Source organism: Hibiscus syriacus, unplaced genomic scaffold (assembly GCF_006381635.1).
Source record: "Hibiscus syriacus cultivar Baekdansim isolate YM2019G1 unplaced genomic scaffold, ASM638163v2 tig00003103_pilon, whole genome shotgun sequence".
In the NCBI taxonomy this organism is placed as follows: Eukaryota; Viridiplantae; Streptophyta; class Magnoliopsida; order Malvales; family Malvaceae; genus Hibiscus; species Hibiscus syriacus.
In genome coordinates this window covers 140,564-158,825 of record NW_024061962.1, presented here as the reverse complement: position 1 = coordinate 158,825, position 18,262 = coordinate 140,564, and the positions used below count along the sequence as shown (strand labels likewise).

Here is an 18,262-nt window from a genome sequence, read left to right as displayed (position 1 = left end):
TTGATGACGAGGGATTGAAGCTGCCAACGATGGGGTATCGACCTTTTGATATAATTGCACATAAATTATATGTTTTGTCAAAGTTCAATACAAATCGACCTTAAACTTTATTAAATTATTTAGTTATTTTAAAATAAAATAAAAATTAAATTATATGTTTTTAAAATATTAAATGTTTATTAAACTATTGTAAATTAAGATTGACTTAATAAATTATAGAAGCTCCAAAGACTAAAACTGTTATTATATTATATCACGATATCATTTCTATTAAGTCAACGGTTAAATTTAATAATCAATGAACAAAAGAAAAATATAATGTTGTCAAAAAAATAATTAAATGATCAAAATAAATATATAAAATAGACGAGAGTATTAAATATCTAAAAAAAATAAAATAATTATTCATTCTATAAAATATTAATTTAAATAAGAGTAAATCAGATATAATAAGATGAGTTCGAACTATAAAAATATATCAACCGTCCTTTTAATTTGTTTTTCTATTTGAATAACAATTTATAACTGCATCAGTATAAATATATAGAAAGTCCAAATTTCAAAATTCTCCCACCCTCATAAAGCAAAGCTTCATTGGCCTTCTTTAATCTATTTTTTATTAACCCTCTTCTTTAATCTTTTAAATGGTTAAATAATTAAAAGAAATTATTATTAAACTACAAACCTAGAAGTATATATGAGCGTGCAAGAATGATTAATTTTAATTTAGTTAAAGTGATTAGATGGCATTAATACTTATTATCTAAAGTATAAATCATATTCCTTTCTCATTTGTATAAGAAATCATCAAATAGAAATTCCAATAATTTTTGTTTTTATAGATAAAATATTTATTCGAAGATTATAATTATATAAAAAAGTGTTTATTTTAATATGACGCGTCTCATCTGTTTCATCCTCTCTTCCCAAACAGTATCCAAAACCCAACAGAAGAAGGTGAAGTTTTCTTTATCTTTCCCTCTATCTCTCTCTATATCTGTATTTTTCATCTTTGCATCGCAAACAAATACTAAATAGTTTTCAATTATAACTATAATTATCTGTTTTCGTTGTTAGGAAAGCATGTTAGTTTCATTTATTTTAGGGCATACTGTTCAAATCTGTATCTTTTCATATATTTATATATTTATGTCAATTGTAATTGAAAATAATCTTTTCATTTACAAACACTAATTAGCTAAGCTAACCTGGCGCTACCGTCCGGAAGCGAAATTTATCGTTCAATAGCTTCTTCTTCTTCTTTTTAATCGGACGTTTTGTAGATCCCTTTTTAATTGGCCATCTGTTTTTATTGGGGGTTGAATCGATTTATTTCGGAAGGTTTTCGTTCGGATCAATTTTGGGATTTGAAGCGAAAAAGGAAGATAGGAAGGAAATGAGTAATCAAAAGAAAAGGAATTTCCAGATAGAAGCGTTCAAGCACCGGGTCGTGGTGGATCCGAAATATGCTGAAAAGACCTGGAAAATTCTCGAACACGCAATCCATGAGATTTACAATCATAATGCTAGTGGCCTCAGTTTCGAAGAGCTTTACAGGTTTCTTCTTCTTCTTGTTTAAATTATGTGATTTAATGTTTCTATTTGGTCTGTTATTTATATGAGTTTGGTGCAGAAATATATATGTAATTTTGCGTTTAAGTCGAAAAACATTTCATAAATTTGTTGAAACTGTGAAGAGTTTCTCATCAGATAGATTATGTTATATATTGATTTAGGTTACGAAGTTGTTGAAAGTACTTTTTAGAGATGCCTATGAAGGTAACCGGCGTCTAGGGATTTAATTAAGTTGTTCTAGGTGTTGTTTTAGTTACTGCCATTTTGGGAACCATTGGATTTTCAATTCTCGGATGATATTGTCTCTGAAATTCCACCCTCCCCCCCCCCAAAAAAAATGATAAGAAAAAAAAAACATGGGGTTTTGAGTAGTGAAAGCATGATTTTTTTTTCAAGTAGGGATTTAATTAGATGGGAGAAGGTGAAGAAAGATTCTTATACTGCTTGTGGTGAAAGAATGAACTGTTTTCTTTAAATATATATATAAACTCACTATTGATATGAAATTTTGAGCAGTAACTGGCTTTCCTTGTGGATTTATGCTTCTTTCTTTGTTTCCCTTGTCTTTGCTAGCAAGCAACTATTGATATGGAGTTTAGAGTAGCAACGGACTCTTCTTTTGTTTGCTTTAGGACAATTACATTTAGCTTTTAACATGTGTCATGCTAATATATTTTGCCAAGCTGTAATTCAACTCTAGTTTAGGGTCAGTTTTGATATTTGCACTGTAATTTCCCATAGTTGTTCAGAGAGGAATTTTGCATCTGTGCTAAACTTCTGTTTTATGCTTGCAAGAGTGCTCGCTCTGGAACCTATCTTAATTGACTTTCACATGAGCTGATTAAATATTGGATCTTTTCTTTATGATGTTGGCTTTTTTGATACGAGTTCAGGAATGCGTACAACATGGTTTTGCACAAATTTGGTGAGAAGCTTTACTCTGGACTTGTTACAACTATGACTGCACACCTCAAAGAAATATCGAAATCTATAGAGGCTGCTCAAGGTGATTTGTTTCTTGAAGAGCTGAACAGGAAATGGAATGACTACAACAAGGCACTGCAAATGATTCGAGACATATTGATGTACATGGACCGGACTTATATTCCAAATTCTCGTAAAACCCCTGTTCATGAGCTGGGGCTCAACTTGTGGAGGGATAATATCATACATTCTGGGAAAATACAGTCAAGGCTTCTGAGCATGCTTCTTTCACTAGTGCACAGAGAACGAACTGGTGAAGTTATAGACCGGGGTTTGATGAGGAATATAATCAAGATGCTTATGGATTTGGGTTCTTCTGTTTATCAGGAGGATTTTGAGAATCCATTTCTTGAGGTTTCTGCAGAGTTTTATAAGGTTGAATCTCAAAAATTTATTGAGTGCTGTGATTGTGGGGATTATCTAAAAAAGGCAGAGATACGTCTAAATGAAGAAATTGAAAGAGTTACCCACCATTTGGATGCCAAGAGTGAAGCCAAGATAACTAATGTGGTGGAGAAGGAGATGATTGCTAACCACATGACGAGACTGGTCCACATGGAGAACTCTGGCTTGGTAAATATGCTTCTTGATGACAAGTATGAAGACTTGGGTAGAATGTACAATTTATTTAAACGAGTTACTAACGGTCTCTCAATGATACGAGATGTGATGACTTCTCACCTCAGAGAAACTGGTAAACAACTGGTTACTGATGCAGAAAGTTCGAAAGATCCTGTGGAATTTGTCCAGCGGCTCTTGGGTGAAAGGGACAAATACGATAAAATCATTTGTCAAGCATTTAGCAATGCCAAGACATTCCAGAATGCCCTGAACTCCTCTTTTGAGTATTTCATTAACTTGAATTCTCGTTCTCCAGAGTTCATTTCCTTGTTTGTGGATGACAAGCTGCGCAAAGGATTGAAAGGATTCAGTGAGGAGGATGTGGAGATCATTCTTGACAAAGTTATGATGCTGTTCCGCTACCTGCAGGAGAAGGATGTGTTTGAAAAGTACTACAAACAGCACTTAGCTAAGCGGCTTTTGTCAGGAAAAACTGTATCTGATGATGCAGAGAGAAGTCTGATAATCAAGCTTAAGACAGAATGTGGATATCAGTATACTTCAAAATTAGAAGGCATGTTTACAGACATGAAGACCTCCCAGGACACAATGCTAGGGTTTTATGCCAGCTATCCTGAGCTAGCAGAAGGCCCTACCCTAGTTGTTCAGGTTCTAACGACAGGGTCTTGGCCCACTCAGCCTACTATTACTTGCAATCTGCCCAGTGAAATGGCAGCACTGTGTGAGAAGTTTCGGTCATATTATCTTGGAACCCATACTGGTCGGAGGTTGTCTTGGCAAACTAACATGGGGACAGCAGATGTAAAAGCCACTTTTGGGAAGGTTCAAAAGCATGAGTTGAATGTTTCAACGTACCAATTGTGTGTATTGATGCTTTTCAATAACGCTGATAGGCTTAGCTACAAGGAGATCGAACAAGCCACTGAGATCCCTGCTTCAGACTTGAAAAGGTGCTTGCAATCGATGGCATGCGTGAGGGGAAAGAATGTTCTTAGGAAAGAACCTATGAGTAGAGATATTGGTACAGATGATACATTTTTCTTCAATGATAAGTTCACAAGCAAATTCTACAAAGTGAAGATTGGAACTGTGGTTGCACAAAAGGAATCAGAACCCGAAAAGCTCGAGACGCGACAAAGAGTGGAGGAGGACAGGAAGCCGCAGATCGAAGCTGCAATTGTTAGGATCATGAAATCAAGGAAGGTCCTGGATCATAACAATATCATAGCTGAGGTTACAAAGCAGTTGCAGTCACGGTTCCTGGCGAACCCAACGGAGATCAAGAAACGAATTGAGTCTCTTATCGAGCGGGAATTCTTGGAAAGGGACGGCAATGATAGGAAATTGTATCGGTATTTAGCCTAAAGATAGGGCTTCAATAGATATGAAATTGTACCCCAGTTGGCAAAGTTAAAATTTGTTTTTACATACTGAGCAAGCTCCATTTGTTTGAACATTTAATGAATATGTATCTGTTGCTTTATGCTTTTCCAATTATATTGCACTGCTTAACCCCTAAGGACTGGCCCCGTATCTTTAGTACCTGTACAGCCAGCCTTTTAGGCTTCTATGAGTGAATAAATACTTGGATAAGGTTTCTTTTCGGTACCACAAAGCATCAATTAATTCTGAATGAATAAATACTTGGATAAGGTGTCTTTTCGGCACCACCAAGCATCAATTAATTAAGTTGTTGAACTTATCAATTATACAAGTTTTTCTTATATTGATATAACTAAGGTATATTTACTTACCTATAAGACGCTCTTAAGAAATTAAAAATATTAATATATAACAATTAAAATACTCCAAATGGTACATGAAAACATATTGATACCAATAGTGTGAATAATTAATTGTTTTACCCACCGTTTTGTTGTTTGAGCTCATACGGTTGATGTTCATAATAGAAAGGAAGATATCTAGAAATGGGTTTAAGTGCCACAGCTAAGATACTAGCTAATGCCAATTTTGTATATGACATTGAAATTCAAGTTTTAATGAAGAAGAAAATAATGTTGGCCTAGCTTATCCTTCATTTAGGAATCATATTTAGTTTGATTTTAAATATAATATAATTATTGAATATTGAAGTTTGAAATCTGCATTGCTTGATTTTGGGTGCTCTAAAATTGTGTTCCATATGCCTAGGGGGCATTATCCATCGCCGGCCGACTTGCATCTTTTTCTTCTCTTTAGAAACGACCACCTTGCAAATTACAAGCAATATGTATACTACCACTCGAAAACAGAGGGCATGGTTGGTCATCAATAGTATGCCAAATCCCAAACACTTAATTTCAAATAAAGTGTTCTTTTGGCCGCTGTCGGTCCATAATGTGAGGCAAAAACGAGGGACCATTTTGTCGTTTTCATCTTTTTCATTAAATAACCAACCAACATCCCTCTTTGTGTTATGGTACAGTCATTTCTTTCATTGAAATAAAATTCCCTTTTATGGGTCCAGTTTTTCATCCAATTCAAATAACAGTTTAGTTGGATCCATAAATACGTCTTGTTTTTAATGGTCCAATTGAATTATATTCAGTTTCAGTGCAAATAGACATCTAACCAAACATCATTTACATTCCCACAAAATATGTTCCTTTCATAACTATGTTGTTCCATAGTGGTGATGTGTTGCAATATCTACCTTTACCCTTCCAATTTCCTCAAGCACATGGCCTGTTAGGGGCACAAGGTCAGTGAAATCATTTCTTTGGTTCTATACTAGTCTTATTTGGTTCTACACTTGAGGTTGAATTAGTTTATAATAAATCAAAGTAGAATAAATTTAAGTTTAAACATATCAAGTTGAATTCCCAAATTTAACTCGGATCATTAATGAAATATAAAACTAGTAATCTTTGTCTCATGACAAGTAGAACAAAATTTTACATAAACTAAGATAAACTCCAGCTCCATGTACGTAATTCCAAACTACTGAATATACAACAGAGGAGAAGCTTGTGATGGTGAATGTGAAGGAGGAACGGGAAGGGAGCGTGTGGCGAGTATCAGCCTACGTTCAAAAGCACCCGCATCAACGAGTTTACTGTCGGCTCCAAGTCTCGTCACGGGCATGTACGAGTCCGACACATGCCTCATTCTTGGGTCTAAACCTGCCTTTTGATTCGTTTTATGCGCATCACCATCTATCTTTACTGCTTTCGAGCTATTACACCCCAATAGACCACTAGAACGTGGCCTCTGGACGTTGATTTTCGTCTTTGAGTCGGTGGCGGTTGGAAATGTTTTTATCGGACTCGATAAACTTGTGGGCGGCCTTCGTTCATCGTATTCAGCCGCACTTGCAGTGACCACACTCCACTCTATACTGGCCCCGCTCGGTGCGTAACAATGATTCGGTTTCCCTGTTAAGCTCTCGATCTTGAACAAATCCGAACTCGCATCACTTACAATTACCTTTAGAATTATTGTTATTCTCAGTTTCTCCTACCTTGGGAATTGCATGATCCCATGATAACATTTTACGCCTCCTCTCGAGATTCAAGGACTTGTTTCGCCTCCCAATCCCGATTACGGGAAAGCCGAATACCTCCAACGATTTCCTTCCGATTTCATCGACATCTCCTTGCGATGGCACTTTAATAGGCCGAATAGCCACGGTTGAATCCATGGTGCGGAATGTGAAAGGGTCTTCCTTTATAGCGGCTGTTGTTTTATTTTGCTTTCGTTGAAATAATAACTCACCGTTGGGTCTTTTGAAACTGATTTCACTCACGTCGATATCAATGGAGTTTCTATCGAAGCAGTTGCAATTACAGGCGGCAAGAGAAGTAAAGAAAGACTTTGCATTCACAGGCTTACTGGGTTTTGGCCGAGGTTTTTGGATAACAATGTTATCAAGTAATGGATTTTGGCTATTCCAGCTTGATTCTGAACGCATACTTGGAGCTGCCTGATGTGCCAATGGCTTCATCACGTGATGTTTCGTGCTTTCCAACTTGTTTGAATCTTTTTTGGTTGTTATTGGACCACCAGCATCAACATCTATTGCTCCATTGAAAATATTTTTCAGCTCCGAACACTCCAATTTCTCCATCTTCGCCATTGTTTTTCAACAAGGCTGATGTTCGTGACAGGTTTGATGTAAATGTAACCGTAGCCATTGAGCTGACAGAAAATGACCTGATAAAAAAGGCAAAACCTGGGAGTAGGGGAAGGAATATTTAAAAGTGATGATGAACCGTACAAAACAAATTTACAAGTTCCCATCCCAAGGCTGAATCTGAGTTATAGAAAGAAGAGAGTTTCTGAGTTAAGACCAGGCAGCTTGGCTTAACAACTATTTGTAGGCTTACAACATCTGCAAAGATACATGTTTAATTACGTAGGACCACATGCTTGCTATTGCCTTCACCAAAACTTCATTTTTTCCACAAATTTGGAGCTCACGACTATGCCTTTTCTTCTTTTGCAATGAATTCGATAATGGATAACCAACTAGAGAAGAAAACAACTTGACAACTCATCGACAGAAAGGGAATCGTGCATTAACTCTTCTGGATCTAACATTTTGCAAATAAGACCAAAACTAAAAATATAATCAAACTTATACGCTTTTAAAGCTGACTATTCATAATTTAATACAAATGAACCCACAGTGATCGATATCGATCCATAGTTTGTTACCGAAATTGCCTTCCCTAAAACCGTGCAGCAAAAATTTTCAGCCACGAAACCAATCAGATCCATCCATGTCACGAACTTCGTGTAACAGAGAGCAAAAGGTTTCCAAGTCTGCTCTCCTCGGCTGATCACTGTGCAGTTGTTGAGTTTCCACCTACAACACAATATTGCTTAACAGCAACCAATATCTTCTCAGGAACCCAAGGGCCATCTTCATGGTCAACCATCTTAAGTCCGTTTATTTCATAGTAAACATTTTTCGGAAAATATTTTCCGTAAAATGAATAAATTTTTTTAAAAAAATATTTTTTGGAAAACGTTTTACGATGTTTAGAAGATGTTTTTAAACTCTTTTTACACTAGTTGATGAATTTTTAAAAAATTATTTATTATAAATATTAAATACAATAAATAATATTATTTATCGTAAAACTTAATATTATTATTTTTAAAATATTAAAATAATTTATATTATTAAAATAATATTTTTATAATTTTATTAATAAAAATATCAATATTGGTATATTTTATTGCAATAAAAATATTATAAATTATATTAATTATTTATTAAAGTAATAGTGTTATATTATATTTTAAAAATATTACTAATTTATTATATATTATTAAAATAAAAATATAATATCTTATATTATTATAATATAATTGATTATTTTATTATAATATTAAAAATATAATAGTATATTATTAGAAATATTAATAAATATATTTTAAACATTTTAATAATTAATATTTTTATTAAAATGATATTAAAATATTTTATTAATATTAAATTCATAAAATAAAATTATTTTGAGTATTTATTATTTGAAGTAAAAAGTTTGAAAAATTACTTACGAAAAATCAGACCGTTAGTCATTTTCCAGAAAACACAGAGAAAATTTTGTTGATCAAGAAAATGTTTTACATTGACCAACCAATTTTCCTCTAACCAAATACTGAAAAATGACTAAAACGTTTTTTGAAAAACGTTTTACGTGAAACAAACAAACCTTTAGTTATATTGTGTTGTCCAAAATAAAGTCCCCAAAGTCGGACTTGGCCATTATGATTTTTTTGCATCCACATCATTAAAGTCTTTCAAATAATATGGCGATTTCATCATTTATGATGTATGAGTTGTAATTTGACTAGTTTGCATATTGATATTAACTTTTTCTACAATTAGCTCTATTTCTCTTCAGTTCTGATGTATGATGTGTAATTTGACTACTTTTCACACTTCTTTCCCCCTAATTACTAGAGAATTTCATTCTCTGATCTTTTCTGGGTCACGAAACGCATTATGGCGATGGCTGTGGAGAACTGAACGAAACATCTGGATTCTCTCTCAGATGTTCTGTCTGTAAGTTTATGCTCTCTTCAATGCTTTTTCTTACCATGGTTTCGGCTTAAATGCTTCACTGGTGCAGTTTTCTGCAACCAAAATGTATTACATGCCTTGAAGTTCCTTTATTTCATTAAAATAGGATTTGGCCGGTCAAAGTAATTGTGATCCATGTTAATGGAAAATTGCCTTTTAATTAGTGCCATATTTGGTGAGATGTAGTAGGGACCAAAAACTTTGGGCATAGACTTTCTAAAAGAAGTAAAAGATTTCTTTTTTGCGTACTCGTCTAGTGATTCTTCTTTTTTGTGTGTGTTCACTAAATTTATTATTTGATGAAGTTTTCTCAAGGAATATGCATCTTCCAGTATACATTGTCCTAATTAGTTTTGAAATCAGTTTTGATTTTAAAATGACATGCTATGTAATATTATAATATCCGTAGAGCCTCTGATAGGTTTACAAAACCTTTGTGGGCAGGCTGCGAAGAAGCATTTGACACAACGCATTCAGAACCTAGATGATAAAATGGAAACATAGAAGGTGTAGATACCTGTTTTTGTTCGAGTCGAAAAAATAATATTAAATACATTATGTTATTATTATTATTATTTGTTTTTTACTTATAATAAGTATTTATTTTTGCAGGCTACCTACCCCAAACCACACAAATCCACCGAAAACAATCAAATACCCCAAAGACCAAAGTCAAAAAGAAACATAAATCTGAGCCCACACCCCATTTGATATCAACCATAAATTAAGGGGATTCGGTGAAAAATGAAATCAAGCAAAAGGAAAAAAAAAAAAAAGCAAGCAAGAAGATAAAGAAAAAATGGACAATGACATTCGGTGATGATTGAAAACAAAAGGAAAAAATTATTTAAGGAGGGTCTCGAACATAACGAAAAAGGAGGGAGAAAAAAAAAAGGGAATTCGAATGAAAAAATGTAAAGGGAGAGTCTGAACAAAAAAAATGAGGCTATCGTTTTCGAGGTTCATTCGAACCAAGCAATGTAAAAAGGGATTTTTCTCCCGAAAATTCTTCCAATGAAAATTGATACATTAACAGATTGTTTTTTTATTTCATTTGTTCCAGCAGCATATTATTTTTTTCTTCTTTTCTTTCCTATATGTTCGAAATAGAAAAAATACAAGAGAAAAAGGGTTCTTACATCCTTCCAGATTTTCGCCGGTGATAGAGATCTCCAATCGACGATCCAAACGGTGAAATGATGCGTAAGGACAACACGAACAACATACAAAAAAATCAGGACGATCAAACGGCGGACGACGATGGATCGGAGAAAAGAAAGATGAATGGTTTTTTGCCTTTTTACGACGAACGAAACCGATTCATGCAAAACCAACCCTAGATCCAAGATGGGGAGGTCAAGACGGACCGTCTGGTGAAATTTGGTTACCATCAGCCACCAGCGGCTGTGGCCAACGACGACGGAGCGGGCGACCGATAGAGGTAACTCACTAACAATTGATCGATTTTTTAGAGAGAAAATAATTTAAAAGGAAATGAAATGAAAATAAAAAAAAATTTGTTATTTATAGAAATCTTTAGGGGAAAATTGCACTTTAAATCCCCTAAGTTTGACGTGTTTTAAAATAATCACCTGCAGGGATCGTTTTTGTAGTTTATCCATTTATGATGTATATTATGTATTTTTGATTTGATTTTTGTTTAGTCCATGTACTTTTAGGCATGTTTTTCATTATAATACCTGAATCTATGCATTTTTATTTATTTCATTTTTGGAACTTAGGATTAATTATTTTTAATTTAATCATTGATGTCATATCTCTTGTTTTATTTATTTCTGATTTTGACACTTACGTTTCTGTTATTTTATTTTAATCACTTAAGTTTCTGTTTCTGCTATTTTAGTCCTTTAAGTTAATGCTTTCAAGATCTCATTTCGAGTAAAAGGACTTTCTTTTAAACGAGTAATTCAAATCAAGTCTTTAAATTTTAATTTTCGTAATTAAGACAATCGATAAATTAAAATGGTACAGACTGGGCAGTTTAAGGGTGCTAATCATTCATTTACTGTAGCCGACTCCCGAACCGTTTAATCGAATCTTTGGTAAACGCAGACCAATTTTTATCTTAAAATTGATTTTTCTTAAAATTGATTTTAAAAGACGTTTTAGGTATTCAACCTATCTAACCCAAAAGCCGATGACGACTCATTTCAATTTAATTCAAATTAATCCAAGATCACTAAATTTTCCAAATCCAAAGTCTTAACCGTTTTTTTAAACAATAAATAATTGTTCCACCTAAAAATGGTTATGACAGCTTGGCGACCTCACTAGGGACATGTAAGTGAGTCAGGCCAAAATTAATTTCCGGTTGTCTTTTTGAGCGAAAATTACAAGTTTAAATTTTAATTTATTTATTCGATTCTTATTGTTTACTTTTGATTATTTTTTCAAATAAATAATTGTACTGACTTTTTTCAATGATTTCAGATTTTCAAAATTTTCATCTCAGGCTCTATACCCGAGCTCCAAACCTTTTTTAAGTAGCGGTGAAAGCGACGCCTTCGTGAGAATTTATTCTCCGTGCTGGCCTAACAAGTAACCTTCAGGATTCATATACCTTATGTCTTCGTGTGAATTTATTCACTATACGAGCATAAGAGAATATTTCCTCTCGAGTTTAACTTAGTCCACGTGAGCTTGTAATGGGCTTAGGACTAAAGGTCTGGCAAGCCCAAGGGGCACCAGCAAGGAGAACTTGAGTACCTTTTTAGAACCTAAATCAGGAGACTAAAGGGAATTAGAGCCCACCCTAAAACCTCACTTCAAACCCTAGGCTGTTTTGAGATTATTTCCTGCTTTATTTTCTGTTCAAAGCATGTGAACTAGAAATTTATGTGGTTAGGACTTATTCAAAACCAACTTGCGGGATAGAGATCATGTCCGGGTAATGAATAATAAACATGTGGGGTAGAACTTTTTATTTTCCTTATTTTTTATATTATATTTATCTCACTAACTTTTTTTCCTTCCATTTTGTCCTTTTTCATTTCATTTTTATCATTTACATCATTCAAAAGAGGTGTTGATCCACAAAAATGTGTTAGTTAAATGTAAATAGTTTGCATTAATGGACAAAGGGGTTGTAATACAAGAGATGAAAAACGCAAAAATTTGACTATGGTCAGAAAAGACTCAGAAGGAAAAAGAGGACAATCTGCAAGACAATTATGTGTCACATTCAAGACGTGGTGCCCACAATCAAGTACATCAAAAGTCAACTTTCCAAACATAGGTTGGCAAAGGTTGCAGGGGCAAGATGAGAAAAAGGTTACTGACCTGGAGAGTCATTTCAAAGACAACAAGAGCAAAACGATAGCTGCAATTGGAGGGCATTATTGACAAATTCATGAAACAAGCAAATAAACTTCGAATAACTCCTATCAATGGAAGGATCCAATGGCATTTCTGTTAGGGAACAGTTTCAACAAAGGTGCAGTCATTTGATACTTCAGGAAAAAGAACAAAAAACAACTTGTCACTTGCACAGTTTAGCTAAAGAATCTGAGGCGGTTGGACAGGGTATTCAACCGGTGACAGAAGAAAACAGAAGATGAGTCAACCTGTTAGAAGTTGTTCGGGGTCTAGAAGACTTAGTAGTTTTTTGTCTCTTCAAAAATAACACTTTTGTCCCAATAAAGATTATTTATAATAACATACATGTTTTCGGATCAATGCTTCGAGCATTTCATGCATTTTTACATTTAGCATTTACATTTCATTTTTAAGCATTTTCATAAACATGAAATAAAGTCATGGAGGATTTGATGAAGTGGTCTTGATCACATGACATTACATGGAAGCAAGATTTGAACAATTAAAGAAAAAACTGAAATCAGTACGGTGGAAGTTTGTTCAACAGGTTGTAGGATTGAGCCTTCTAGGATGATCTAAGAGAATAGTTCTCATTCCCTACGGTTTATGATGTTGAAGCTGTGTGCAGTTACCACATAAGAAGCTCCATATATTCCTCTGAGAACTGTAAGGCACAGAAGCGCAAGATCAAAAACCAGATGGATTCAGGGGCATGGACAATCAAAGAAGGGGGCATTGCATCTACTATCTGCACTGAGAGCATTATTTTGTTTGAACACGTTTTTTATCTTTCATGTTTGCTTAATCTTTTAAACGACTGAAATTATACTACTTCTAAGGTGGAATAATTGAACGAGTTTTAATATTTAGTTCTTAGAATATTAAATGAATTAAATATTCTTTTAATTCTTCAAGAATTATAGATTTTTTACATATGACAAGATTAGACCTTTCTTATCTTGTCTTAAACCCCAAAATAAAATACGTTGATTCTTTACCTAAAATAACTCATGGTCATTACCAAAAAACCATATTTTGACATTACCACCCTTTTGAACCTTTCTTTGAGTCAATAAAGTCACACCATTGTCTTTTTAGACTCAAAATTGACTTTTGTATACCATTAAAACCTAAGGCATTGAGTTGTTCATTTGAACATGAGTATTCTTCTAACTCGGGGTATTTCGCAGGGAGCCTGAACATTGAGACATGTTGAGAGCAAGAAGTAGAAAGAAGAATCCATTTGAAATAATTCTATCATGCATTAATTACACTGTTTTCATGTGAATAAAATTAATCCTGAAAATCTATCTGCCTGGGAGCCTGAACATTGAGACATGTTGGGAGCAAGAAGTAGAAAGAATAATTCATTCAAAATACTTCTATCATGCACTAATTACACTGTTTTCATGTGAATAAAATTAAAGCTGAAAATCTATCCCCTTGGGGACACCTCTTCTGCGAGGACTTTTGTGTATGAGATGATGAACGACTTTGTTTCATTTATCCATATATATATATATATATCCCTTGTTGTCCCCTTTTGAGCCTATAATATTTTTCTTCCGATTCAACCCTAACCAAGGATCACCCTCCACACTAGGGGGAAAGGTGGAAGAAATCTGCTCACATGAGTGAAGAAATCAATCCAAGGAGATACCAAAAGGTGAATCAAATGCCAAGTGCGAAGATCCAATCAGAACAAAAAAGAGAAACAAAAACAAAGGAAAAATAAGACAAGACCCATATGAAAAGATTCTCTGGATTCAAATTATGAGATTGATCAAGCACAATCATTCCAAAATCACTTCACTCGAAGATCATAGAGCATCTAGAGAAAATCAAGAGAAACACATACGAGCATATTCAAATTGAGAAAGACAAGATTGAGGGCATCAGAATGAATTGATCCTTGGTTCAATACCCTAAAACACTTGTTTGGGTCTATTTATCATTTTCTTTCATAACCATGAACCATGGCCTACATTACGTGCCTTAAAAGTCTCTTCTAATCATACATGAATTTCTAAACAGAAGAGACTATCTTCAGATTTCATCCCACTTATCAGGATTAATCTTTATTTACAAAAGGTTTTCTAAAATCTTTAATGCATGATAGAGAAAAATAACAAAGGAGGGTTCAAACGTAAATTCTGAATGACGTCTTAAGACCAAAGGTGGATTTGAGTTGAAAACCTGAAAAAGGTGGCTCGAATATAAAAATTGTACAGCTGAGGCGATCACACAAATTCCTTGATAAGGCATCGCACAATCTGAGTGTGACCATGAAAGCTGGGAGTCGGAAAACACTTCCAGTAGAGGAGCATACAAGCTACCCAATCAAACCATTAAGCATCAAATAAACAAAAATGCCAAACCTTTGACCAAACACAATAACCTGAGACTTTTTTATCCTTTCATTATTTAACCATTTCCCAAAGATAGCTTTGATCTTGACACTTGTCAAATAGCTATAATTTATTGAAGGATTAACAATGTAATTAATTCTTTGATATCCAATGAACTCTAGTTTTATGATTCGTCTCAATTATGAAACCGAGAAAGGGGAATTATTTTAAAAACTTTTGATCAAACATTTTTCAAAACTCTTCTAATTGATATTTTCAGATCTCGAAAATAAAAGAAGAAGAAAAATATTTTTTCAAACAAGACAATCTCTCTAGAGTGGATCTTGGTAAATGACATGCGGCTCTCAGACACAAAGCTCATGCTTAGAATCAATGCTAAAGTAAGAAGTGAGGAACAATGGGGGTATCTTTGAAGATTCAACATCAAATGTTGGGGCATTTTTGGAGATTTAACATCGAATATTGGGGCATCTTTGGGGATTCAACATCCTGATACGAATTATTTGATCTTCTAAAGGCATTTCCTCCACATGCAGGAATAGACAAACAAAGCACGAGACTCCACCAAGAGATAAAACAAGAGCTAATTCATATTGCATGCATCTTAGACATACTTAAGAACATCACATTCATCATTTTTTTTGCATACATGATTTTTCAGATTTCAGAGTCAATTTCAACTTCACAGCGAATGATATAGGACTCAACAAACGACTTTCAAGTTTCATTCAAAGTCAATTCCAACCTCACAGTGAAGGATATTGGACTCAACAAACAACTGTACAGTTTCATTCAGAGTCAATTTCAACTTCACAAGCAAGAATATTGGACTCAACAAACAACTGTCCAGTTTCATTCAGAGTCAATTTCAACTTCACAACGAATGATATTAGACTCAACAAACAACTTTTCAGTTTCATTCAGAGTCAATTTCAACTTCACATCGAAAGATATTGGACTCGAAACAATGCAACTTACACAAGCTTGGATTTCAACTTCACGACGAAGGATATCCAATTTAAAGCTCAACTTCACAACGAATGAGCCATCCACGATTTCAACTTCACGATGAAGGATATTGTGCCCACAAGTAGCAATGCAACTCTTGGATTTCAACTTCACAACGAAGGAGCCATCCACGATTTCAACTTCACGACGAAGGATATTGTGTCCACAAGCAGCAATTCAACCCTTGGATTTCATTTTCACGACGAAGGATATCTAATTCAAAGCTCAACTTCACAACGAATGAGCCATCCACGATTTCAACTTCACAACGAAGGATATCGTGCCTAATGGATTGACTTAAAGTCATCTACAACAATAGGGATTCATTCCCCACACAGTACATCATACCTCAAGGCGAGAAGGATTATCCGTCAACCAAGACCTTCGAGTTCGATAACACTCAGCTCAAAGACATATCAAATTTACAGTATAACTCAAGGCGAGAAGGGTTATTTGTCATCAAAGACCTTCGAGTTCAATTACATTCAGCTCAAGGGAAGGTCAAATTCACAGCATAACTTCAGTCGAGAAAAACTATCTGTCAACAAAAGTTGTCAGGTTCGATTTCATTCCATTCATCTCAATGACACATCAACCACATGGTAGCATCAAGAAACTACTTTCTGGTTGAAGTCGAGGTCTTTAAGTCAAAGAATAAGACCTGGGGAAATCTCTCAGCTTAGTACAACATAGCTCAAGGCGAGAAGAGTTATTTGTCAACAAACGTTGTCAAGTTCAATTCCATTCAACTCGATGACATATCAATCGCAACGTAGCAGCAAACAACTACTTTTCGGTCAAATTTTTCATACCCGTGTCTATAAATCAAGAAGAAGACCAAGGTCGACCGAGATTGTCAGCAAAGAGCCACTTTCCGATTCATTTACGATTTCGACTTCACGACAAAGGATATCGTACCCAAAACATTGACTCAATTTCACGACGAAAGAGTCATTTGTGACACAACAATGAAAAACCTATTTCATTCAGGTCGAATTTTAGCTTCACAACAAAGTATATTGGGTTAGAAGACAATCTAAGAGCTTCTTTCCCAATGTTTTGAGCTCGGTTTAACGTCACAACAAGGGTTATCGAACTCAAGAGGTCCACGATTTCAACTTCATGACGAAGGATATCATGCTCAAGATTTTACAGTTAATCTCAACTTTACAATGAAGAAGTCACCCACGATTTAAACTTCACGAAGAAGGATATCGTATCCAATGGATCGACTTAGTGTGACAATAATTTGTCATCCACAAACCAGATCTCCTCATCACGTAGGAGTCGTGTCAACCTTAGATAACCAGCCGTCCTTATCACGTAGGAATTGTGTTATCATCCCTAATGATTGCATGTCGTCCTCATCACGTAGGAACCGTGTTATCCACCGACCAGATCTCCTCATCAGGTAGGAGCTGTGTCAACATTAGATAATAAGTTGTCCTTATCACGTAGGAATCATGTTATCATCCCTAATAATGGTCTGACATCCTCATCACGTAGGAACTGTGTCATCCCTCGACCGACCGTCCTCATCACGTATGAACTGTGTCATCCCTCGACCAACCGTCCTCATCACGTAAGAATCGTGTCAACCCTTAGACGACCCGAACTCTTCATCACGTTTGAGCAGTGTCGTCCCCCAAAAACAAACACCATCAAATTTAAAGAAAAAAAGAATCAGACAAAAACTGGTTGTCTTTTTCGTCTTTGCCTTATTCTTGTTAACACAAGAGTGTGCAAAAAGGGGCAGCTGTAGACACCCGTTTTTGTCTGAGTCAAAAAAAATAATATTAAATATATTATGTTATTATTATTATTATTATTATTATTATTTGTTTTTACTTATAATAAGTGTTTACTTTTGCAGGCCACCTACCCCAAACCACACAAATCCACCAAAAGCAATCAAATACCCAAAAGTAAAAAAGAAACATAAATATGAGCCCACACCCCATTTGATATCAACCATAAATCAAGGGGATTCGGTGGAAAATAAAATCAAGCAAAAGGAAAAAAAAGAAAGGCAAGCAAGAAGACAGAAAAAATGGACAATGACATTCGGTGATGATTGAAAACAAAAGGAAAAGAATTATTTAAGGGGTTCTCGAACATAACAAAAAGGAGGGAGAAGAAAAAAAAGGAATTCGAATGAAAAAATGTAAAGGGATAGTTTGAATAAAAAAATGAGGCTATTGTTTTTTAGGTTCATTCGAACCAAGCAATGTAAAAAGGTATTTTTCTCCTAAAAATTATTCCAATGAAAATTGATATATCAACATATTTTTTTATTTCATTCGTTCCAGCAGCATATAATTATTATTATTATTTTCTTCTTTTCTATCCTATATGTTCGAAATAGAAAAAAATA

General features: G+C 34.5%; 2 protein-coding genes across 3 annotated transcripts; one reads left to right on the top strand and one right to left on the bottom strand.

Annotated features, from left to right (window-relative positions):
- Positions 1-904: 904 nt before the first annotated feature.
- LOC120174684 (cullin-3A-like) lies at positions 905-4,746 on the top strand. Of its 2 annotated transcripts, XM_039181456.1 has the most exons (4): positions 905-957; positions 1,342-1,557; positions 2,469-4,533; positions 4,736-4,746. In XM_039181456.1, exons 2-3 carry the CDS (start codon positions 1,397-1,399, stop codon positions 4,504-4,506), a joined length of 2,199 nt encoding a protein of 732 aa, XP_039037387.1. In that variant the 5' UTR covers positions 905-957; positions 1,342-1,396; the 3' UTR covers positions 4,507-4,533; positions 4,736-4,746. The 2 variants fall into 2 exon arrangements, with proteins under 2 accessions (XP_039037387.1, XP_039037392.1); XM_039181461.1 differs by lacking the exon at positions 4,736-4,746 and having other exon boundaries at positions 2,469-4,635.
- A 1,335-nt stretch (positions 4,747-6,081) lies between these two features.
- On the bottom strand, positions 6,082-7,216 carry LOC120174616 (protein PHYTOCHROME KINASE SUBSTRATE 1-like). Its single transcript, XM_039181423.1, has 2 exons — positions 6,701-7,216; positions 6,082-6,597 (listed from the first exon to the last, which is right to left on the bottom strand). Exons 1-2 carry the CDS (start codon positions 7,214-7,216, stop codon positions 6,082-6,084), a joined length of 1,032 nt encoding a protein of 343 aa, XP_039037354.1.
- Positions 7,217-18,262: the final 11,046 nt, after the last annotated feature.

Coding starts and splice junctions, on each gene's coding strand:
- LOC120174616 (XM_039181423.1), bottom strand. CDS start 7,216: ATGGCGAAGATGGAGAAATTGGAGTGTTCGGAGCTGAAAAATATTTTC. Junction 6,598..6,700: donor TCGGAAGGAAATCGTTGGAG/GTATTCGGCTTT, acceptor TTCCCAAGGTAG/GAGAAACTGAGAATAACAAT.
- LOC120174684 (XM_039181456.1), top strand. CDS start 1,397: ATGAGTAATCAAAAGAAAAGGAATTTCCAGATAGAAGCGTTCAAGCAC. Junction 1,558..2,468: donor AGTTTCGAAGAGCTTTACAG/GTTTCTTCTTCT, acceptor ATACGAGTTCAG/GAATGCGTACAACATGGTTT.